The following is a 25,801-nucleotide window of genomic DNA, read 5'->3' as shown; positions in this document are numbered from 1 at the left end:
TGTCTCCCCTCGCAGGGCTGTGAGTACTTCCAAGTGTCACCCGCAGCTGGCCTCTCACCTGAGAGAAGGACAAGTGAATAAGGGAAACGGAAAGAGTGGGGGAGAGCAGGGCTGTTCCCAGAGGCGATTGCCCGAGTTTGTTAGGACAGGAGGGGTGAAGGCCCCTTCTCCAATGCCCCCTGCAAAGGGCCAGTGCTGTCCTCAGCTTGTGGTTCTGCTTTTCCCTCTCCGTGGACTCTTTCCACAGTTTCAGCCTTAACCTGCCCCCTGTCTTCATGCCATCTATGTGCTCAGAGAGGGTGTCAGAGCTAATTGCCACTAAACAATAAAAACTAAGACCACATTATTCCTTTTATTTTGCTACTTCCTATCAAAAAGTATTTGGTAGTAAATGTTCTAAACTCTTAATCCTGTGATAACAATTCTTTTGAAAAAAGACTAGAGATTTCAAAACAGGCTTGGCCTGAGATGTAGGCAGAGGCTTCTTAAAGGAATATACAAACAGTATTTTTGTGGATTTTGCTTTAACAAACACAACTGTCCCAAGCTCCCAGACCAGTACTCTCTAGAGCTGGTGAAAAAGTAACAAAAGCCTTACCCAGAAAATATTGGTTTTGCTACTTCAGCAAGATCAGCACCGTGTAATCACAGAAACAGTGGTAGCACGCAGTCACACCTGATCTTGGCTCTGTGGACCCAGGCAGACCCCAAAGCCCACCCCACAACTGACCTGAGTTTGAATCCCAGCTCCACCACATACCTGCTATGAGACCTTGGGCAAGTTACTTAACCTCTCTGAGGTAATATGGGGATAATTTAAGCCTCCCAGGGTCACTGTGAATGTTAATGAGCTTGCATGTAAAGATCTTAGTACAGTGTTTGGTATGTGATAATCATATCTCACCATCACAGTAAACTGATATAGCACTGTTCTGAGCACATTATACACATTAACTCGTTTAACCCTCACAGCAACTCCACAAGGGAAGTGGTGCTATTATCTCCTCTACTTTATAAGTGAGGGAACTGAGGCAAGAGAGAGCAGGTCATGGGCCTAAGGTCACAGAGAGCAGGTGGTGGGGCCAGCACTACAACCCTCTGAGCTGCCCCAAGTGCCCAGCAGAGGGACACTACAGTCCCTAGTCTCATTGTCATTTCCATAGAAGCATCACCATACCCTCCCTCACCCCCTCCACCCTGCCTGCTGGCTGCCCTGGACACCCTGTGAATCGCTATGCTCCTTCCCTCTGTCTACTCCTACCCAGCCTGGAGGAACAGCCTGAGCCTTGGGCCCTGGGCTTCAGAAGATAAAGCCTCCAGTGTTTTAGTAGAGGCCACAGGACCTAAGCTGTACTGTCCCTGCTGCTGGGCCCATCTCCTTCTCCCTGGCTCACTGGCCCGCAGCCCACTAGTCCAGGTGAGACAGAGTGGAGGACCTGGTACAATCTGGAGGACGGAACAGATGGCATAGCCCCAGAGTTCTAGACTGAGAGGATCTGCTTTGTCTGAGTGGAGGTATTTGACAAGAGAAAGGAAAAAGAAAGGCTTAGAAGGGTGGAGGCCCTCAGTTCTGTTTGGGATTAATGGGGCGGGGGGGGGGGGGGGGGCGGGGCGGGGGGAGTTTAAAGGAACCACCCCAGAATCCTTTTGGGGGACAGGAGACAGGGGCAGAGGGTGATGCTTCTCTGTCTCTCTCAGGCTGAGCAGGACACAAAGGAACCTGCCTGAGCAGAAATGGGGACAGAGACCAACCTGATTCAAGCTGACAATACCTCAATGAGCTCTGAGATGCCCTGTGGAGCTTCTGTTTCGGGGGCCTCTGGTCCCCCAGGCTTGGCCGCCACAGATATAATTGGTGCACCTCGGAACCTGGAATAGAAAAACAAGTCCCACCATAGTTACAGAGATCATCAGCATGGACACAGAACACATCTGTGAAGCACCTGGTACAACAGGCCATCAAGCCCTATGGGTATTCATTCTCTCCTTTCCTCCTTTCAGAAGCACCTAAAAAGAGAGTGCCACCGTACCCCACCTTATCATGTGGTCTTAGTTTTTATTTGTTTAGTGATAATTAGCTCCGACTCCATTTCTGAACACATAGATGGCATGAAGACAGTGGGCAGATGAGGAAATGGAGTCCCCAACGGGAAATGTCTTATATTGAACAACACAATTTAAAAGTATGCTCCTGGATTCACAATGGAGGGGAAGTACACAGTGGTTTCAGCTGCCTGTGGGGCACCACTTACTCATGGGTGTGTGATGGCCAATGAGCTTTTCCCCAAACCTCAGAAATGGGAACCCTGGTGCCCATGGGCTGGTCCCAGGAAGCCATGGCACAGCTTGGCGAGCTCAAGGTCCCATACTTGCATGGACCATCTCCTGTTCTCCAGCCAGCCCCTGGAGGCGGGAGCTAAGGTGGCCATTGTTTAGTGGCTGCGTTTGCAGCCACGTGGGTTAGGAGACTGGCTTCAGACCACAGAGTTGCTCAATGCCAAGCCCAAGGCCTCCAAAGTGGGCTTTCTTTGGCACAAGGAGGGAGCCTGGGTTTGACTGCCTGGTGGCCTGATGTTATTTATTTCACACTGATTGTGCCAGTTAATTGGCGAGGCCTGGAGATAGGGCTGTGGGGAAAAGAGTCTGGTTCCTTCTCGCTGGAGCTTTTTGTGTAGGGATAGTGCTTAGAGGGGAGGTACTAGAAGCAAGGAAGCCTCACGCTCTGGCCCCCCTTTCTCCAGACTCAGATATTGCTGGGGGGCTTTCCTGGGGGACCTCCAGGAAGCCCTAGACCTCCCCTCCCCTCCGCTGCCCAGTGCAGCTTCCTGGGCAGCTGGGCCCTGAGGCCTCTCAGCCTCTGCTCTTAGGCCCCACCCACTGGGCCTGATGGTGGGGACACCCGGTTGAAGCAGCTGTGGCAGAGGTGACATTTACAGTGCAGGGGTAAATGCTTGTGGTTAGAGGTCACATAGTAGGTCGACCCTATTCCCTCTCTTTCCTAATAATCTGGGCGGGTGGCTGGCTGGCTGGCAAGGCCGGGACAATGGCCCAACACACAAAACAATAAAAAAATCAATCAATAAAAGTGTGCTCCTGGGTTTTAACTTCCATTTTCAGAACCCTCCCTGAGTAGGCAGCAATAAATCATGGCTCCCAGGCCTCTGACTGAAAGACCCCTTAAAGAAGACCAATAAATACCTGCTAGCCTCTTGCAGAGACTCAGGAAAAACTGGTAACCGAAAGTCCCTAAGGATGCACCTGGGAGTGCACCTCCACCATCCCAGTCTAATAGAGGCCAGTCCTCACAGGACCTTCCCAGAGAGACCCTTTTCTTTAAGATGACATTAATTTATCTTTTCCATTGGAAAGGGAAAATATACAACCCATAACCCATCATTGTGGTGTGCTTTCTTCCAGCCTTGGTTTTCAACATGTTGCCAAGAGATTATATTTTTCATATTAGAGGCCCAGCTCGTGAAATCGCACAGCCCCGCCCACCCGCACACACCCATCTGTCTGCCATGCTGGCGCCCCACCCACCCGCCCACCCGCACTGCCTTGCTGCACCCGCCTCACCATGCCCACCTACCTGCCGTCCCGCCCGCCCACCGGATCGGAGCCAGTGGGCCGCAGGGGAGGAACCGAGAGGTGCTCCATGCACCTCCTGGTGACCGGTCGTTCGGTCATTCCGACGTTCTAGCATTACAGCCACTGGCCTTTTATAATATAGATAGATGTGGTTATAGTACGTATACACTTTCATAACTTGGTTTATTTGCCATTATATCAGAAAGAATCTTCTGTTGCATGACAATGTACTGAAACAAAACATAGAAGCATGTGGAGTTGGGTGTTTGACCCTTTTCCAGGCTCAGGATAAGCTGGCCTTGCTGATTTCCTGAACATACTACATACTGGGGCACCCTGGCTTCTGGCAGCAGCAGGATAGTTCAGTAGCCCCTGGGATACAAGAAGCCTCTCCTGCCTTGGGTTTCAGAACAAGACTGATATCTGGGTTCTAGAAGCACAAAGGACTCCAACCCAAGATCTGAAGAAGAGCCCTGAGCCCAGACCCACAGCTCAGAGTGTGCAGGCAGGAGCTGACCTGGAGCACATTCAACTGCTTCCCCTGTTCCCAGTGCCCCACATGTCCTCCAGACTCCTCTTGGCACATAATGGGGTGAGCCAGGCCCAGACATACTGAATGTGCATGTAGGCTAACCTTTGTCAAATCACAGAAATGACATAAACAGTATACATTTTAGGTTTGGAATAGAATTTTAAAAAGCCAATATTTGTTAATACCTTATTTTACTCACCAGTCAAGCCAGACACAAAACCTACCCCTTGATCTGACTGATTTTCATGGAAATTCCTAGTACAGTGTCAAACACACAGTAGTTGCTCCACATGTTACATCTATTATACATAGTAGTATGAAGTACCTACTATGTACCAGGCTCCATGTCAAATACCCCCTCATAATAAATACTGTGAGGCTGAACTTATCAGTTCCCATTTTACAGAAGAAGTATTAACTCAGAGAGATGAAGTAAATTGTCCAAGACCAAACAGCTAGTCAGACACATAGCCAGTATGGAATGCACATCTTATAAAAATCTCCTTGGCGGCAGCCAAATCACTTGAGATTTTGCAAGTGAAGGAGGAAGGGCCAAAAGAGCCCCAGTGAGCTCTAAGCATATGTCCTTGGCTAAAACAGAAATAAAGAAATAGAAAATGTTTAAAAAGCAAGAGGAAGCGCAGAGGGAGTCTGAAAGAAAGATGCATCAAGGATATTGTCAGATGATAATATTTAGTGGAAAATAAAGAAAGAAAGCCTAGAACACAAGAACAGTGTCAAAGTAGTGATAACAACCACCTCAAATTATGTACATGTGGAAAAGACTGACAAGAATTCTAGGGACAAACACTTTAATTTGATGTGCTGGGAAGATTGTGGGTACATTTTATCTCCTATTTTGATTTCTGTTAACATTCATAAATGCTTATGCAAGAGTAATTTTAAATGCTTTCAAAGATAAGTCACAGAGAAAAACAATCAAAAGTCTGACTACATAAAAATTAGAAGCTTCTGCATGTCAAAAAAAAAAGGTAACTAAAGTGGAAAGACATACAATAAATGCTAAAGACTTATCTGTAGTAAAAATGGTAGGTAAAAGGTTAATTGATAACAATATCTTTATTAATATTAAACACTCCTGAGAAAACATTAAGGAGGGATACAAGGATGTGTACGGGAAGCAACCTATGAATGTTTTTCTCTCACTTCTATGTTTCTCTCTCTAAAATCAATTTTAAAAACCACATATCCTTGATGAGATTAAAAATAAAAAACAAATAAATCTACATGTAATGACAGTAAATTTTAAATGATCTCACCACAAAAAGAAATGGTAATTATGTGATATGATGGAGGTGTTATCTAACACAATAGTGGTAATCATGTCATAATATATTTATAATCAACACCTTGTCTTAAATTTACATAATCATTTATGTCAATGAACATAAATAAATATCTCAGTAAAGATGAAAAAAACACTTTCCTATTCACATAGGTAGCTGAATGGATAGGAAACCAAAAACATATGCTTTTTAAAAGAGACCTACCTCATAACAAGACACACACAGACTATAAGTAAAGAGATGAAAAAAGATATTTCATGCACATGGAAACAAAATAAAAGCTTGGGTAGCAATACTTATATGAGACAAAATAGAGTTTAAAACAATGACTATAATAAAAGACAAAAAATGGCATTATATGATGATAAATGGAATAATCCAACAAAAGAATATAACCCTTGTTAACATTCATGTATCCAGCACAGGAGCACCTAAATATATAAAGTAAATCTTGATGGACATAAAAGGCGAGAGCAACAGTAATGGGACTTAACACCCCATTGACATTAACTGATAGATGTTCCAAACAGAAAATCAACGAGGAAAAAAGTGGCCTTAAATGACAGCTAGACCAGATGGATTTAATTGATACTTTCAGAGCATTTTACCACAAAGCAACAGAATATACATTATTTTCAAGTGCACATGGAACATTTTCCAGGACAGACCACATGTTAGGACACAAAACAAGTCTCAATAAACTTAAAAGTTTTAAATTATATCAAGCATCTTCTCCAACCACAATGGTATAAAATTAGAAATCAATTACAAGTACAGTAAAAAAAATACACAAACACATGGAGGCTAAATAACATGTTACTAACAATGAATGGGTTAACAATGACATAAAGGAAGAAATCAAAAGATAACTTGAGACAAATGAAAATGCAAACAAAACAAAAAAAAACAAAATCTGTGGGGCCCAGTGAAAGCAGTCCTAAGAGGGATTATGAAAAGAAACAGGTTGATGCTGGAGGTTATCTAGAATGTGACAGGAGGCCCTAGCCCCTGGCTTCAGAGTCACCTGAGTACTTGCTAACTATGGGCCCTCCCAGCCCCGCCAATTTAGAATCTCTAAGTGCCCAGGAATCTACATGGGTACAAGCAATCCCCCACCTCCATTCCAGGTGATTTTTATGCACGATTACATTTGAGAACAAATTGATATATCTGTATAACCAAAATGTGTAGTGCAATCTCAAATTATAGCCCCTTGAAGACACCTCAGCTTCAGTTCCTCATCTGTAAGATGGGCACATTGCCCTGGCCTCTTCCAGGGTTGCCATGAGGATGAAAAGCACAAGGGATCCAAAAGTGTTTTCTAAACTATGAAGTGGTTTAGGAAAACAGTAGAAGTTTCTTAAGCCCTTTATGAAATTATTTGTTGCATATCGTAGACTGTGTCAACACTAGAAAAGACCACAGAGACTATGTAGCCTCTTACTGTACAGATGAGAAAAGTGAGGCCCATTATGGGTAGGGACCTGTGAAGCCAGCCCGTGATAGAATCTGGCCTACATAGATTCCCAGGTGGGATTATAGCTTGTCCCCCTTCACGTCCACTGATAGAGAAGCTACCATTAGAATGTTAAGTCTTATTTGAAAAAAACAAGCTAGAATCTGACAGAGGGTGAGAGAATTCAGCAACAATCCCATTCCAGATGGAGTTTCCTTTCTTCACATTTTCCCAAAGGGTTTCAATAACAGTAATGCTCACTTTATAAAGCCCTCTCATGCCCAATAGTCATTCAATGAACACTTATTGAACACCTGCCACGTGCCAAGCACTATACTGATTGCTGGAGAAGGAAGACATAGTTATTGTTGGTCCATTTTATGATGAGGAAACTGAAGCCCACAGGACATGAGCTTACCTAGCAGGTGAAAAGTCTATTATTCAGGCTTGGTAGGCCAAAGCCAGGGGTTTTCCAAAGCCCTGCCTTCTCCAAAGTATTCAAGTACACACCCTCCCATGTAGAAGCAGGTGCCCTCCTTCCCACAATCCCTCTCCCCTGCTCAGCAGAAAGGAGTGAATTCCCAGAGTGAAAGCAAGGGAGAGATAAGGGCCTTCTGTATCTATTAATACCCACTTGAAAGCAGCAAAGGCCTGATAGATGGGACTCCTTGGCCCTAAGCCTGGCTGATCTGACAAGGCTGTTCTCAATGTCAACAGTTCTCCTCAGGCTAGGAGGCTTCCAAAAAATCCACAATTACTGGCAGCCACTTCCATTGATGATCTCCTTTCAACCCGATAATCCCTCCGTGAAGATTTTTTATCCACAGGGTGCAGGAAGAAGGAGGCTCAGAGAGGGACACTCAAAGGTCAAGGTAACACAGCATAACTGAGATGGGAACTTAGCCTGTTCCACAGCAAAACCTAGGTAGGGCCTGCCCTTCATACCCTGCCACCCTCTGTAAATACCCTAAGAGCCGGGCTCAGGGCTGTCAAGATTATAATGTGTGGTTTACAAAAGGTATTATGGTAGATAATGGCTTACTTAATAGGTGCTTACCCCTATCACCACTTCTACCAACTCCTATTCTATAGGAGTCCAAAGAAGTGGAAGCTCCTGGGCCCAAGATCCTTAGCCTGGAAACATCTTTCCCTTGATTCTCTCCAAGAGGCAGGATTGTGTAGACATAGCATGAGCTTCTAAATCAAGATACGTAAACAGGAAGATTGGTCTGTGTGACCTGACAAGTCAATTCACTTCTTCTGAACCACGCTCATTTATTCTGCATACATTTATTGAACACCTACTGTGTGTCACAGATTGTGCTAGGTGCTGGGAGACAACTGGAAGCAAAACAGATCCACCTCTGATAGCTGGAGCTCACAGTCCAGTGAAAGAGTCAGAATTGTTTTTATGGGCCTACACAATATGTTTAAGAAGTTTGATAAATGACACAAAGAAGCCAAAGGTATTTATTCCACATATGCCACCTCTCCTAAACATACAATGACTTAATTTTTGTTTATTGATTTTTAAAGAGAGAGGCGGGAGATGAGGGGGAGAAACATCAATTTGCTGATTTACTTATTCATTCACTCATTAGTTGCTTCTTGCATGTGCCCTGATGGGGATAGAACCTGCTCAGAGAGGGGCACAGCATTCTTGGCATATGGGATCAATGCTCTAACCAGCTTGAGCTACCTGGCCAGGGCTGTGGTAACTTAATTTTATTAAGGGCACAGAGACATCCATTGTTAAGTTCTGGCAGAGGGAGGTGGGAAATTCTGCAACATCAATCACATTTGTCTTGAATGATCCCTTGTTGCTACATTGAGGTCTCTGACTGACAGTTTACTGTCCCTGGACATGTTCTGTCATGGTGTCAGCTCTGGCTGTGTCTGAACACAGATCCCTTACCCATCCAAGAGGCCGTCTGTCATAGGTTCAAACCTTGGAGTCACACAGACCCCAACTGTGTAGCTTGGCTAGATGACCTTGAGTAAGTGATTTATCCTCTTGAAGAGCTTTGCTTGCTCCATCAGTAGAACAAGGAGCAAGGCTCCTTTACAGAATGGGTGTCAGAGGAAATAAGAAAACGGCAAGCAGAGTTTGCAAACAGGCCAACAGGTGTGATTTAATTTGCCTACAGAGTACTTTTTCTGAATTGTGGATTCATTTTTAAAATTTTTTAAATTGGAAAATGCTATATAAAAATTCAAATATATGTCTTATCTTTAAAACAGTAATACCTGGCAATACTAGCCAGGCCATCATGGTCTGAGCAGTTACCGTCACCCATTTAGCCAGAGCCTTGGCCGTCTAAGCCACCAGAGTCCCTGCTTTGCTTGCCTCACTCAGTGACCTTACTTGCCATTCCAGGTATCTGAATTTGCAAACCCTGATGCCTGGGCCTGGCACAGAGTAAACACCCAATAAATGTTAAATACTATTATTACTGCCAAGGAACCAACCAGCACCAACACAGCTCCTCTGCTTTGCAAGTGACTAAAGAGAGGTGGTCATGGAAGAGTAGGAAAAGTGGGCATTCATAGTGAAACAGAAGAGATGGGGTTTAGTGCCAGTCGACAGCTGTCTGGCTGTGTGGCCTTGGCCAAATCCTTGGCCATTAGTTTGGTCCATATGTTCAGTGTGGTGTGGGCCACAGGGTCCAAGGTCCAATGTAAGCACATAGGTCTTAGGTCTATAAGCAAACCTACCTTTCCCAACCCGTTTCTCTCTGAGCTCATTCTCTGGGGACAGAAACACAAGAAAGAGCAAGGCCTCTCGAGCTGTAGACTTAGAAGCACCATACTTGCACTTCTGCTTCATTCTATTACCCAAAGCCAGGCACATGGTCAAGTCCAGAGACAGAGGCAGAGTTCTATTACCCAAAGCCAGGCACATGGTCAAGTCCAGAGACAGAGGCAGAGGACACTTCAAAGTTAAATGCCCAGGGGGGTGGATGCAGAAAGGGTAAAAGATCATTCAACCCATCAGCAAGACCTATCAATTCTACCTTAGAAATACTTTCCACACCTGCCCAATACTCCTTCTATCTTATTGCTACCACCACTTCAGTTCACCATGATCTCTCTTACCTATCACCACCTGACTGCTCTGTCCAAATCGTTCGTGTCCATTCCTTCTCAGACCATTCTCAATGCAGCAACAAGAATAAACTTAAAAAGAAAACCTGCTCTGACCACTCATTTAATTAAGTCTGCCAAATGGTTTCCTATTGTTCTCAGGATAAAGGTGAAAATCCTGACTAAGGCCTGAATTGTTTTCAATTTTCAATTGAGGGGTTATGTTAAAGCAAATAGGTGAACCTGGTGAAAGGGAGAAAGAGAGTGAGGAGGGAGTGTGGGAAAGAGAGGCTTTGTAATGACTTCCATGTGAGGACAGCCTAGGACCCCTTTCTCCAACCTCATCTCCTTCCATCCTTTCTTTCACTTTATGGTTGGAACACATCATAATTCCCCAACTTGTACACTATTTCAAGCCTCTGGGGTCTTAATTGGACTGCTCTGTGTCCAAGTAGAGTTCTTTATCCCTCCTTTTGGTACGGATTCAAAACCCTCTGCCTTTCTCCTTTCCTTCTTCTAAGGAAAAAGAAGAGAGGAGAAGAGTGCAGATTGGTTTGGCTCAGTGGATAGAGCATCGGCCTGCAGACTGAAGGGTCCCAGGTTCGATTCCAGTCAAGGGCAGGGAAAGGAGAAGGGAGGGAGAGGAGAAGGGAGAGAGAGGAGAAGGGAGGGAGAGGAGAATTCGTAGCAATTCACGCCTACCTGAAGAAACAAGAAAAATCTCCAAGAATAATACTTTACCTAACACCTAAAGGAACTAGACAAAGAATAGCAAACAAAGCCCAAAGTGAGTTGAAGAAAGAAAGTAATCAAGAGCAGAGCAGAAGTAAACAGAGTCTAAAAAACAAAACAAAACAAAGTTGTCCAAAGAAATTGAAGAAGATACAAATAAATGAAAGCATATACCATGCTCATAGATAGAAAGAATTAATATAGCCCTGGCTGGTTTGGAGATATCACACCAATATCACACTATACTACAAGGTCACATAATCAAAACAGCATGGTACTGGCATAAAAACAGATATATAGATCAATGGAACAGAACAGAGAGCCCAGAAGTAAACCCATATCTAGTCAACTAATATTTGACAAAGAAGGCAAGAACATACAATGGAGTAAAGACAGTCTATGTAATAAATAGTGCTGAGAAAATTGAACAAATATATGCCAAAAAATGAAACTATACCACATTCCTACACCATACACAAGAATAAACTCAAAATGGATTAAAGACTTAAATATAAGACTCAAAACCATAAAACTTCTAGGCAGTAAAATTTCTGACTTTTCTCTGAGTAATATTTTTTTATATATCTTCTCAGGCAAGGGAAACAACCCCCCCACCCCCCCAAAGAAAAACAAATGGGACTACATCAAACTAAAAAGTTTTTGCACAGCAAAGGAAACCATCAGCAAAATGTAAAGACAACCTATTAAATGGCAGAAGATATTCACCAATGATACCTGACAAGGGTTAGTCTCCAAAATTTATAAAAAAGTCAGACAACTAAGTACCAAAATAACCCCAAACAATCCAATTTAAAAAATGGGCAGAGGAAATGGTGATGGAAAGATACATGCCTTGAGGTGGGGAACACACAATACAATATACAGATGATGTATTATAGAATTGTGTACCTTAAACCTATATAGTTTTATTAACCAATGTAACCAAATAAATTCAATTTTGAAAATGGGCAGAGGACCTGAATAGTCCAAAGAGGACATAAAGATAGAAAATAGAAATATGAAAAGATGCTCAACCTCACTAATTATCAGAGAAATGCAAATTAAAACCACAATGAGATATCACCTCACACCTATCAGAATGGCTATCATCAATAAATCAACAAACAACAGTGTTGGAGAGAATGTGGAGAAAAGGGAACCTTCATGCATTGTTAGTGGTAATGCAGATTGGTTCAGCCCCAACAGAAAACAGTAAGGAGGGTCCTGACACTAGGGGGGTGAGGTTATGAGTGGGGGGTGGGGGTGGGGGCAATGGGGGGATAAGGACACATATGTAATACTTTAATCAATAAAGAAAATAAATTAATTAATTTTAAAAAAAGAATGACAAACTCCACATGTGGAATGAGAACTCTACCCATGAATTAAACAGTTAATTGTATCAGTTAACATTTAAATGTAGTATTTACACAATAAGTTTCAAGTAGAAAAAAAAATTTATTTTAAATGGAACTCTGCCTTATGACTCAGTGATTCCACTTATGGGTATATATCTGAAGAAACTCAAAACACTAATTCAAAAGAATATATGCACTCCTATGTTCATTGCAGTGTTATTTATAATAGTCAAGATACAGAAGCAATCCAAATGTCTATCAATAGACAAATGGATAAAAAAGCTGTGGTACATATATGCAATGGAACATTACTCAGCCACACACACAAAAAAATGAAATCTTACCATTTGCGGCAGCAATGGATGGACCTAGAGGATATGATGCTAAGTGAAATAAGTCAGTTAGAGAAAAACAAATACCATATGATTTCACTCATATTTTGAATCTAAAGAACAATATAAATGAACAAACAAAATAGAAACCAACTCAGATACACAGAACAGACTGATGGTTGCCAGAGGGGAGGGAGGTTCAGGGAACTGGGTGAAAAAGGTGAAGGGATTAAGAAGTACAAATTGGTAGTCACAGTCACAGGGATGTAAAGTATAGCAGGGAATATAGGGAATGTAGTCAACTAGAGGACCGGTGCACAGAATTTGTGCGGGGGGGGGGGGGCCCTCAGCCCGGCCTGCACCCTCTCCAATCTGAGACCCCTCAGGGGATGTCTGACTACCCTCTCGCAATCCGGGACCGCTGGCTCCTAACTGCTCACCTGCCTGCCTGCCTGATCGCCCCTAACTGCTCTGCCCTACCAGCCTGATTGCCCCTAACTGCTCTCCCCTGCCAGCCTGATCGCCACTAACTACCTCTGCCTTGGTCCCCACCACCATGGCTTTGTCTGGAAGGACATCTGGAAGGATGTCCGGAAGACGTTTGGTCTAATTAGCATATTACCCTTTTATTAGTATAGATCAGGGGTGGGCAACCTTTTTGTGAATGCGTGCCAAAACCAGCAAAATCTCTGACTCAAAATTCTTCTGCGCGCCAACCCTAATTTTTTGAGAACATATTATGCCTACTTGATATCTCTTAAGGTGTATGTATGTGAAGAACCTTGAAGAAATAATAAATTTCATTCGAGTGACAAAAATACAGTATATGATGATAAAAAATACATTTATTTTTTAATGTATACATGTACACTTATAGTCCGACAGAAAACTTTATGACTCCGTTTGATATTATCAGTGGGACTTTTGCTGCTGCATCACTGATGACAGAGATTTTATATCAGGTTTATATTTCGTGACCTTCAGAGATATGCACGAGCTACTACTTTCATCCGTCAGGCTACTCCTATTACGAGACTTAACAAAATTCATCACTGAGAACAAAGATTCACAAGCATATGTGGATGAAACCAAAACACTGGTCGGATCTAGAAAGGCAGGGAGAGTTAAGGCAGAGGCATAGAAATTGCTCTTCCCCTCTCTCGTCAATCCATGTCTATGGTCTTCAAGAAAACTTGTTATGTAAAATTATTTATTTATCTAAGATGCACCTACACTGAATTTATCTGAAAAATAAAGAAGTCGATATTAAGAAAAAAACTGTAAATGGAAGATTATAAGAGAGGGTTTTGCGTGCCAGCAAAAGTTACTGGAGTGCCACGTTTGGCACGCGTGCCAGGGGTTGCCCACCCCTGGTATAAATAATATTTTAATGCCTATGTATGGTGCCATGTGAGTCCTGGAAGTATCAGGGGGAACACTTTATAAAGTATATGAATGTCTAATCACTATGCTATACACCTAATAATTAATAAAAAATAATATTGAGTGCAAACTATAATTGAAAAATTAAAAAATATATAATATACTTAAGATTCTACCTCAAACACAAAAAACGAAAGCATTAAAATTGCAAGAAGCAAATACACAAAATATATGGGCATAATTCAAATACACAAAAGCAGACTGTGTAATGTACTTAAGGGAACACGTTCAATCTCACCAGTAATTAAAGAATCACATATTAAGACAAGAGGAAAGTATCATTTTCATCCTACTAAATTTGGAATATATTTTAAAATGATAAATCAAAGTTATGTGCTGATACCTGTGTGAAAGGGGACAAACATTTTGTGAAAAAATGTGGCAATATACATTAAAAAGTTCTAAAAGGGCCGAAACTGGTTTGGCTCAGTGGATAGAGTGTCAGCCTGCGGACTGAAAGGTCCCAGGTTCGATTCCAGTCAAGGGCATGTACCTGGATTGTGGGCATATCCCCAGTGGGAGATGTGCAGGAGGCAGCTGATCAATGTTTCTCTCTCATCGATGTTTCTAACTCTCTATCTCTCTCCCTTCCTCTCTGTAAAAAATCAATAAAATGTATTTTTTTAAAAAAAGTTCTAAAAGGGTCTATACCAGGGGTGGGCAAACTTTTTGACTCGAGGGCCACAATGGGTTCTTAAACTGGACCGGAGGGCCGGAACAAAAGCATGGATGGAGTGTTTGTGTGAACTAATATAAATTCAAAGTAAACATCATTACATAAAAGGGAACGGTCTTTTTTTTTTTTTAGTTTTATTCATTTCAAACGGGCCGGATCCGGCCTGCAGGCTGTAGTTTGCCCACGGCTGGTCTATACCCTTTGATCCAACAATCTTACACCTCGAACCTCTGATGAAGAAAAAACTGAAAACATGGACAAAGTTTAATGATGGTCAAAGATGTTCACCCCAAGGTCATTTATTTATAAGAAAAAAAACGGAAGCCAGTTGAAAGATTCAACAACAGTGACTGCTACATCAAATGTTAATAAAAGCATAAATCAAAACTATAAATACCTCATGATTATCAATATGTGGTTAAAAGGGGAAAATTGAATTTAGCAAAATTGCAGGATAGTAGATTAACATGTAAAAATCAGTTGTGTTTCTATACACCAGCAAAAACAATCTGAAAAGGAAAGTAAGAATGCAATTTCATTTATAATAGCATCTTAAAGAATTAAAGACTTAGAAATAAATCTAACCAAGACATGAAAGACTTATATGCTAAAAACTAGAAACCTGATGCACAAAATTCATGCATGGGTAGGGTCCCTAAGGCCTGGCCGGTGACCTGTGGGGCAATCGGGGGAGGGCGGGTTCCCTGCTGGCACCCGCCTTGACCAGCCTGCGGGGCGATTGGGGGCCCCCACTGGCACCAGCCTTGACTGGCCTGAGGCCTGAGGACTGGGGGCAGCTCCTGCATTGAGTGTCCGCCCCCTGGTGGTCAGTGCACATCATAGCAACCGGTCATTCCACTGGTTGTTGTGCCATTTGATCAATTTGCATATTAGGCTTTTATTATATAGGATTATAAAACATTAATGAAAGAAATTAAAGAAGATCTAACTAAATGGAAAGGTGTCTATGTTCATGGATTGGAAGATTTAACGCTGTTAAGATGTTCATACTACCTAAAGTAATCTACAAATTCAGTGCAATCATGATTAAAATGTAAAAACTGTTTTTTGTAGAAATGGAAATGCAGATCCTCAAGTTCACATGGGAATTGCAAGGGGCCTCAAATAGCCAAAATAATCTTGAAAAAGAAGCATAAAGTTGGAAGACTCAACTCAACTTCCATACTTTGAAACTTACTACAAAGCAGTAAACAAAGTAGTGTGGTACTGGCATAAAGACAGACACATAGACCAATGAAACAAATTAAAGAATCCAAAATAAACCCACACACATATGGTTATTGACTTTTGACAAGAGTAAAGGGGGCAAGGGCAGTCTTTTCAACAAATAGTGCCAGAAAACCTGTCCATCCACATGCAAAATAATGAAGTTGGGCTCTTAACTAATACTGTATATAAAAATATAACTAAAACTGGATCAAAGAGCTAAATAAACTTAAGAGCTAACACTATAAAATTCTTAGGAAAAAAACTGAAGAAAATCTTCATGACATTGGATTTAGCAACAATCTCATGTAATGCCAAAAGCACAGGCAACAAAAGAAAAAATAAATTGTATTTCATCAAAATTTAAAAACTTTCATGCATCAAAGGATATTATCAAGAAGTGACAAGACAATCTATAGAATGGAAGAAACAATCTATAGAATGATTTGCAAATCATATATCTGACAAGGGATTAATATCCAGAATATATAAAGAACTACAACTCAACAACAACGGAATTAAAAAATGGGCAAAGGACTTGAATAGATATTTCTCCAAAGCATATAAATGGGCAATAATAACATGAAAAGATGCTCAACATCATTAGTCATTAGGGAACTGCAAATCAAAACCACAATGAGATACCACTTCATACCTACTAGGATAACTATTTTTTTAAAAAAATAAGTGTTGGCAAGGATGTGGAGAAGCTGCAACTCTTGTGCATTGCTAAAGGGAATGGAAAATCGTGCAGCTACAATGGGAAACAGTTTGGTGGCTCTGTAAAAAGTTAAACAGAATTACCATGTGACCCAGCAATTCCACTCCTGAGCATATACCCAAAGGAACTGATAGCAGGTATTCAAATAGATATTTGTACACCAGTGTTTATAGCAGCATTATCCACAATTACCAAAAGGAAATAAGCCAAGAGTCCATCAATACATGAATGAATAAATAAAATATGGTATATGAACACAATAGAATAGTATCCACCTATTAAAAGAAATGAAATTCTGACACATGCAACAACATAAATGGATCTTAAAAGCATCATAGTAAGTGAAATAAGCCAAACACAGAAGGCCGAGTATTGTATGGTTCCATTTATATTAAGGTATCTAGAATAAGCAAATTCATCTAATATAATAATAGAGGAATATGCAAATTAGCTGGATGCCGTAAGGTGATGACTGATCTACAAGTGGCAAAGAGCTACAGGAGGGCGGGTCAGCGAGCTACAAAGCAGCAGAGAGCTACAGGAGGGCGGGGCCAAGAGCTACCAGCAGCGGTGGGTGGTGTGGCCAGCTGAGGCAAGCGGCAGTGAGCTACTCGCGCATGGATTCATGTCTACCAGTATAGACAGGAAGCAGAACAAAGGTTATCGGAGGATTGGAGAGGGGCGAGAGAAAGGAAGTTATTGTTTATGTTGGGAATCATGAAAAAGTTTTTGGTTTAGACTGTGATAAGTACACAGCTTTGTGAATGTATTTGATGCCACTGAATTGTACATTTACAAACAGTTAAAATAATAAATATTATTTATGTATATTTTACTAAAATTTAAAAAGGGGGGCAATACTATGCATAGTGAAAAGATAGGAATGAAATAAACAAAAACGTCAGCAGCAGCTATTTTGAGATAAGAAATCTTTGGGTGGTCTCCTCTTTCTTTTAATCACTTTTCTCTATTTTCCAAATTTTCTTTCAATTACTCCTTGGATTGGAAAAAAAATGTTTCATGTTTTAAAACTTCAGGATTTAATACATACAGTACGTAGTTCTCCAGCCCAAATTTTTCCCTTGATGATAGAAAATTTTTTTACATTTGGACCAGCATTTACAAAGGATTTACTCAGCTAGGGACTATAAGAAAAGGAAATCATCACTTTAAATGATTTAAAGAAATTCACTGTTGCACAGAGGTAAGAACTAATGTTTTCTTAGGAAAGGGTTCACCTTGACCTGGCCCCAGGCCCATTGAGCTCACTCACATCACATCAGGGTTTGATATCAATCCTTTCCTTTATCTGAGTTTCTCTCCTAGCCCTTTGGGTGCTGAATGAGGAGAGGACAAGTTTCAAGGCCCCTCAGATAGATAATTTCCTCTGGATGTGTGATAAAATCCACAATTTGACATTCAACCAATAAATTAAAATAGAATATAATTTAAACATGCAAGTGAGAATTTTCTTAATTTAATTAATCGAAATAATCAATATTAATTCACCCTTAAAAAATACTCTAAGCCCATCCCAGAAGGTCTTGTTTATATAGCAAATGATACTGACATTGTGCTAGGTTTTTATGCAGAAGTCCAAAGGACCTGTTCTCCCCTTTCTGACAAGTAAATAAAACGGTAGGGAATCAAATAACTCACTAAAAAGAAGATATAATTTTTTATCTCCCTTTTTACAGTCTCATATCCACTTCCGTTGGGAATAACAAAGTCTGAATTTTTATGCAACACTTATCTAAATGTGTCGATTTTATCGGATTGATGAATTTTGCTAACAAAAGGCAGCGCTAGGAAATCTTTTATGACATATTTGGCCCATTCACAGGCCTGGAGCTTTAATTTAATCAACTTGAGAATTCTGAGGGAGAACTGCAGGTGTTGGATCTGAAAAAAAAGTCATAAATGGGAAGGCATATCAATCTTTATGATGGGGAAACAAAAACACTCTACTTGATTGCCCTCCACAGGCAGGAGAAGGAGAGGTGGAAGTAGCAGGACATTGTCTCAGGCTGCATAGCACAGAGGAAGCATTGCTGTCTCCTGGTGACCACTATTTAGTATTGATCAAAAAGTGCTGGACCAGAGAAGAAGAGAGGAATTGATAAAACAATGAGATTGGCCAACACTGTGTGCTCAACAAGGATGTTTTCTCCTTTTCACGACCACATTGGAATTAGTCTTTCCCTTGGCCACCTGAGCAACCAGATGGCTTCTGTCACATAGTCTCCACACCCCTCCCAACCCCACCCCCACCCGGCCTAATAGCACTGTCACCTTTCTTCCCGCATGGACCTCTCCTATCAGAATGTGCTGACTGTAGACAGAGCCAATAGCCTGACAAGATCTGCTGGTTCTCCCTAGTTCACCCTCCCCTGCCTACACTACCTTGATTCTGAACCACACTTCTCTCCATGGAAAAACTACCATGACCTCCCCACATCTGTCTCTCTGTTGCCTCCAGATCCTCCTTCTTTTAAAAAAAAATTAAATCTTTATTGTTCAGATGATTACAATTGTTCCTCTTTTTTCCCCCCCATAGCTCCTCTCCACCCGATTCCCACCCCATCCTCTGCCCTTACCCCCACCGCCCACTGTTCTCATCCATAGGTGCACAATTTTTGTCCAGTCTCTTCCCACATCCCCCCCCCCCACATACCTCTCCCCCGCAAGAATAGTCAGTCCACTCCCTTTCTATGCTTCTGATTCTATTATATTCACCGGTTTATTCTGTTCATCAGATTATTTATTCACTTGATTTTTAGATTCACTTGTTGATGGATGTGTATTTGTTGTTCATAATTTGTATCTTTACCTTTTTTTTCTTCTTCCTCTTCTTAAAAGATACCTTTCAGCATTTCATATAATACTGGTTTAGTGGTGATGAACCCTTTTAGCTTTTCCTTATCTGTGAAGCAGTTTATCTGACCTTCAATTCTGAATGATAGCTTTGCTGGGTAATCTAGGTTGTAGGTTCTTGGTATTCATCACTTTGAATATTTCTTGCCACTCCCTTCTGGCCTGCATAGTTTCTGTTGAGAAATCAGCAGACAATCATATGGGTACTCGGTTGTAGGTAACTGACTATCTTTCTCTTGCTGCTTTTAAGATTCTCTCTTTGTCTTTTGCCCTTGGCATTTTAATTATGATGTGTCTTGGTGTGGTCCTCTTTGGATTCCTTTTGTTTGGGGTTCTCTGAGCTTCCTGGACCTGTAAGTCTATTTCTTCCACCAGGTAGGGGAAGTTTTCTGTCATTATTTCTTCAAATAGGTTTTCAATATCTTGCTCTCTCTCTTCTTCTGGCACCCCCATAATTCGGACGTTGATACACTTGAAGCTGTCCCAGAGGCTCCTCACACTATCTTCATATTTTTGTATTCTTTTTTCTTTTTGTTTTTCCAGTTGGGTGATTTTTGCTTTTTCTTATTTTAAATCTTTGACTTGATTCTTGCGATCCTCTAGTCTGCTGTTGGATCTCTGTATATTATTCTTTATTTCAGTCAGTGTATGCTTAATTTCTAGTTGGTCTTTTTTCATAACCTCGAGGGTCTCACTAGATTTCTTGAGGGTCTCACTAAATTTATCAGCAGTTTCTACAAAATTCTTGAAAAACCTCAAAAGTGTGGTTTTGAACTCTATATCCAGTCGTTTGCTTTCCTCCATTTCTGTCATTTGTGACCTGTTTCTTTGTCTTCACATTTTTTATGCATCCCTGTGTTGATAGAGTGGCTTTCTGTGTTAGGTGTCCTATAGGGCCCAGTGACTCAGCCTCCCCAATTACCTGAGGTGGACACTCTTGGTGCACCCCTTTGTGGGCTTTGTGCACAGTCTTGTTGTAGATAAGCCTTGATTGTAGTTGGTATCACTGGGAGGAATTGACCTCCAGGCCAACTGGCTGTGAGAATCAGCTGTGTCTACGGTGGGAGAACTTCTGTGCTGAAGACACCCTTCTGGGGCAAGACTTGCTTCAGTGGGGCTTTGGTGCTCACTGAGTCTGCCCCCTGAGTGTGTCCCTTATGGATCTGAGGGGTTGTAATCTGGATAGTCCCACTCTGACCACTGGGTACACTGGCTCTTGGATCTCTAAGGAGGTGCTAATTTAGCCTCTACCTGAGGCCACCCAGCAGGAGCTATGGAGAGATTCCTCTTCTTTGTTTGGGGTTTGGAGGTGCCCAGATGAGGCCCAGCTGTGAAGCAATCAATGCAAGTTGCTGTGGGGCCTTGGACCTTCTTTTGGAAGTTCTGGGTCTCTCTGATTCAGTTACAGTTTGTTAGGTAATTTTCAGGGTGCAAAGGGCCAGGTCTTTCATTTGGAAAAGCCTCTGTGCACAGCTTGGGTGAGACAGGGTCTCAGGGGATCAACAGGGCGGAGCAAGAAGCTATGGATGCTCCCCCGTCCTACCCTAAGAGGCCCTGCGTCTCAGTGTCCCAGTAATCGCTGCAAGCACCTCTGAGAGAAAGCCGCCCTCGAGGTCTGCCCGATGTCAGACAGTCCAGTTTCTCCCCTTATGAGTCTGGGTCCCCAGAGACTCACCCGGAACTGGAGTTCAGAGAAGTCGGGAGCTTGAGACTCCCTCCCGATTGAAAAAGACAACCTCGTCCTCAGCTGCCAGCCCTTTCCGCGTGCGCCTCCGTACCTCTGCACTTTACTTCCGCACCTCCTCTGAGTCTCAGTGCTTTTCTCTTTCCTTCTAGTTGTAGGATTTCCACTCAGCCAGCCTTCCTGTGGTTCTGGATGATGTCCGTTTTGTCTTTTAGCTGTATTTTTGAAGTGGTTGTGTGAGGCAGCAATCTCCGGTGTTTACCTATGCCGCCATCTTGGTTTCTCCTCTCCAGATCCTCCTTGCCATGCTATCCTTTCACCTAGAGCCAGCCATCTCTACATAGGAGGGGAACCTCTTTCAGTCAGTCTCCTGCTCAAAATTTTTTTAACTCCCTACTTTCCATAAGATGAAACTGTAAATTCCTTAGCACGAAATACTACAAAGGTCCTTTTGTCATCTGAACTTTCACAGTACCCCCAACACAGCAATGTCCATCGGTCCATTCATCTGTATAACCATCCAGTTTTATTAACCTCTAACGGAAACATCTAGTCATCCACCAGAACTCATATCTCCTCTTCAATTCATATCTCCAGTTGCAGCTAAACTGACAGTGAGGGGATACAGTCCCTAGCTAAATGAGGAGGTAGGATGGAGTCCTCAGCAACAGAATTTCAGTGAGAAGGGTATGCCCCTTCCAGGTCCAGGTCCTACACACTAGACCAGCCGTGGGCAAACTACGGCCCGCGGGCCAGATCTGGCCCGTTTGAAATGAATAAAACTAAAAAAAAAAAAGACCGCACCCTTTTATGTAATGATGTTTACTTTGAATTTACATTAGTTCACACAAACACTCCATCCATGCTTTTGTTCCGGCTCTCCGGTCCAGTTTAAGAACCCATTGTGGCCCTTGAGTCAAAAAGTTTGCCCACCCCTGCACTAGACCTTACTGCAAACATGAACACACCACTGCCTGTGCTCTCTTTGACCACACGAACAAGGACACACCCTACAGTGGAGGGCCAGCAAGATGGAGGCAACCTGAGTTTCTCTAAATGTCATGCAGAGCAAAACCACACACTGCTCATGTTAGGAAATTACCTATAAAATCAATTTCCTGCTTCTTAATGCCTCTGTACTGTTTGGTCTCTTGCAATAGCACCTTAGCCTTTAGCCTTCATTCAAGCAAGGGCCAGGCAATATCCCATTTACCAGGACCCGGTGTTAACAGCTGCCTCCCAATCCACGTGTACCCTGAAGCCTGCTTGTGTACGTGAACCTTCCTCTCATTGGCAAACCTACTTGGTGTTCTCCAGGGTCTTCTGCATTTTCTTGGTCATTTTCTCTATCGCTGCCTGTTTCTTTCCTTCAGCCAAGAGGTCCGTCTTGTTCAACACCACAATCAGCTTCTGGCAGGCAATCTGTCCAATCACAAGGCATTCTGCTGACTGGGTCTGCATCCCCTTGGTCACATCGATGACCAGCATCATCAGGTCAATGATCTGGGCCCCTGGAAGGAGAAAAGACAAGGTTAGAAATAGAAAAGGGAGAGGTGAGCTCAGAAAGCTGCCCAATGCCCTAGGTCAGGCAAAACCGGCCAAATTAAAGTATTAAAAGTGGGTGGAGTGGGAAATGAACAATTATCACATACCTCCTAGCACCAGGCCACAGGTGACATGCTTTGACCTACAAGATTTCACTGAATTCTCATAACTAACAGGTGTGTTACCCAATTTAGAGATCAGAAAACTGAGGCCTATAAAGGAGAGCTTGCCCAGGCCATACAGCTAGCCTGAGCAGGGCTGAGTGACTCAAAAACCCATGACTTCCTATTGCACCAATCCTATCATTTCATTCCATCCTACATAGGAAAATATAAGCAGAAAAAAGCTTAGTGTTAGACTTGACAAATGCCTAGAGATTTACCTTTGCAAAGAGATAGGAGAGAAGGACTAAAAAAGTGAAAGAGAGACCTAGCTGGTTTGGCTCGGTGGATAGAGCATCAGCCTGTGGAATGAAGGGTCCCGGGTTCAATTCGGTCAGGGGCACATGCCTGGGTTGCGGGCTTGATCCACAGTAGGGGTGTGCAGAAGGCAGCCAATCAATGATTCTCTATCATCACTGATGTTTCTAGCTCTCTCCCTCTCCCTTCCTCTCTGAAATCAATAAAAATATATTAAAAATCAACAAAAACCACAGACTTGGTGGCTTAAACAAGAGAAATTCATTTAAAAAAAAAATGAAGGAGGAGTTTGGGTGGGGAAAGGGCATCTCCTCTATGGTTCCTGGGCCTTCTCCTCATAGTACTTGTGGTTTCCTCATGATCATTTCATGCTTGACTGGACTGTATCTACTCACTTCTTCTGTCCTTTCTGTGCTGGCTGGGGGCTTCCTGTTCTTTCACGGGGCAGAGTAGGAGCATTCAACTGTACCAACAGAGCATCATATGTATATGTACATATATGTGCATGCATGTGTATGCATGCATATGTATGTGTGTGCGTGCACACGTGTGTGTGTGCGCATGTCAGATTGTGAGTATGGCCTAAATACACAGCCACAGTTGAACTGAACAACAGCAGGGACACTGAGTCTATCATCTACCATGAGCAGGACAAATTATGTACAGCAGACTCATCTTTTTAAGCAATTGAGTCCAGCCCTAGCTGGTTTGGCTCAATGGATAGAGCATCAGCCTGGAGACTGAAGGGTTGAGGGTTTGACTCCAGTCAAGGGCACATACCTTGGTTGTAGGCTCAATCCCCAACCCTGGTTGGACATGTGCAAGAGGCAACCAATCAATGTGTCTCTTTCACATCGATGTTTCTCTCTCATTGTTGCTTCCCCTCCCTTCTACTCTCTCTAAAAATCAATGGAAAAAATACCGGGTGAGGATTAACAACAAAAACACAAAAACAACTGAGGCCTATAAAACCTCATCTGAAAGATTCTCTCATTTCTACTGAATCACCAACTCCTTGGAATCCGTCTCTGTTCCAGCTCCAGTTCCCATGACCCATGGCAGGTCCATGTCAGCTGTTCCTTAATGAGTCCGTTCACCTTAACTTGTCCCTCTGAAATCCATGCTCCAGCAGCCTCCCAAAGGAATTTTCTAAAGATACATAATTGATTCATACACTGTTGGAAGGGTGGGAAGGGGTTAAATTAGTACAACCTCTATGAAGATCGAGTTGGAAACAGCTATCAAACGTACATAATCTTTGACACAACCAAGTTCACATACATGTAAAATGTCCTTATAGCAAGCTTATTCCAGTTGAAAACCCTGGAATATCCATCAGTAGAGGACAGGGTAAAAATAATGCTACAACCATGTGACAGAATAGTATATGGCCGTTAGAAATAATGAAGAATCTCTTTCTTTTTTTTTTCTTTTTTTAATTAAATCATTATTGTTCAGATTATTACAGTTGTTCCTCTCCCCCCGCCCCCCGTAGCTCCCCTCCACCAGGTTCCCCTCCCACCCTCTGCCCTCACCCCCGACCACTGTCCTCATCCATAGGTGCACGATTTTTGTCGAGTCTCTTCCCGCATCCCCCACACCCCTTTCCCCCCTAAGAATAGTCGGTTCACTCCCTTTCTATACCCCTGATTATATTATAATCACCAGTTTATTCTGATCATCAGATTATTTATTCACTTGATTTTTAGATTCACTTGTTGATGGATGTGTATTTGTTGTTCATAATTTGTATCTTTACCTTTTTTTTCTTCTTCCTCTTCTTAAAAGATACCTTTCAGCATTTCATATAATACTGGTTTAGTGGTGATGAACCCCTTTCGCTTTTCCTTACCTGTGAAGCTCTTTATCTTACCTTCAATTCTGAATGACAGCTTTGCTGGAAAAGTAATCTTGGTTGTAGGTTCTTGGTATTCATCACTTTGAATATTTCTTGCCACTCCCTTCTGGCCTGCAAAGTTTCTGTTGAGAAATCAGCTGACAGTCGTATGGGTACTCCGTTGTAGGTAACTGACTATCTTTCTCTTGTTGCTTTTAAGATTCTCTCTTTGTCTTTTGCCCTTGGCATTTTAATTATGATGTGTCTTGGTGTGGTCCTCTTTGGATTCCTTTTGTTTGGGGTTCTCTGCGCTTCCTGGACCTGTAAGTCTATTTCTTCCACCAGGTAGGGAAAGTTTTCTGTCATTATTTCTTCAAATAGGTTTTCAATATCTTGCTCTCTCTCTTCTTCTGGCACCCCTATAATTCGGATGTTGGTATGCTTGCAGAGGCTCCTCACACTATCTTCGTATTTTTGGATTCTTTTTTCATTTTGCTTTTCCAGTTGGGTGTTTTTTGCTTCTTCGTATTTCAAATCTTTGACTTGATTCTTGCGATCTTCTGGTCTTCTGGTCTATTATACAGAATAGTCTGTATAATATTCTTTATTTCAGTCAGTGTATGCTTAATTTCTAGTTGGTCCTTTACCACAACATCAAGTGTCTCATTAGATTTCTTGAGGGTCTCATTAAGTTTATCGGCGGTTTCTAGAAAATTCTTGAAAAACCTCAAAAGTGTGGTTTTGAACTCTATATCCAGTCATTTGCTTTCCTCCGTTTCTGTCATTTGTGACCTGTTTCTTTGTCTCGGCATTTTTTATGCTTCGCTGTGTCAATAGAGTGGCTTTCTGTGTTAGGTGTCCTATAGGGCCCAGTGACTCAGCCTCCCCAATTACCTGAGGTGGACACTCTTGGTAACCCCCTTGTGGGCTTTGTGCACAGTCTTGTTGTAGTTAAGCCTTGATTGTTGTAGGTATCACTGGGAGGA

General features: G+C 42.2%; 1 protein-coding gene across 4 annotated transcripts in view; it reads right to left on the bottom strand.

Annotated features, from left to right (window-relative positions):
* The window catches only part of EEFSEC (eukaryotic elongation factor, selenocysteine-tRNA specific), a 273,459-nt gene that overhangs the window by 141,135 nt on the left and 106,523 nt on the right, over positions 1 to 25,801 (bottom strand). For all 4 annotated transcript variants that reach the window (XM_081096597.1, XM_081096596.1, XM_081096595.1 and 1 more), the window contains exons 2-3: positions 22,318 to 22,525; positions 1,773 to 1,869 (exon numbers count right to left, since the gene is read on the bottom strand). In XM_081096597.1, the coding sequence (XP_080952723.1) occupies positions 1,773 to 1,869; positions 22,318 to 22,505 (285 nt within the window). In that variant the 5' untranslated portion in view covers positions 22,506 to 22,525. The remainder of the gene's footprint in view (positions 1 to 1,772; positions 1,870 to 22,317; positions 22,526 to 25,801) is intronic.

The sequence above is a fragment of the Myotis nattereri genome, assembly GCF_964212035.1.
Source record: "Myotis nattereri genome assembly, chromosome: 8".
NCBI classification, from domain to species: Eukaryota; Metazoa; Chordata; class Mammalia; order Chiroptera; family Vespertilionidae; genus Myotis; species Myotis nattereri.
This window is presented reverse-complemented; position numbering and strand designations above follow the sequence as displayed.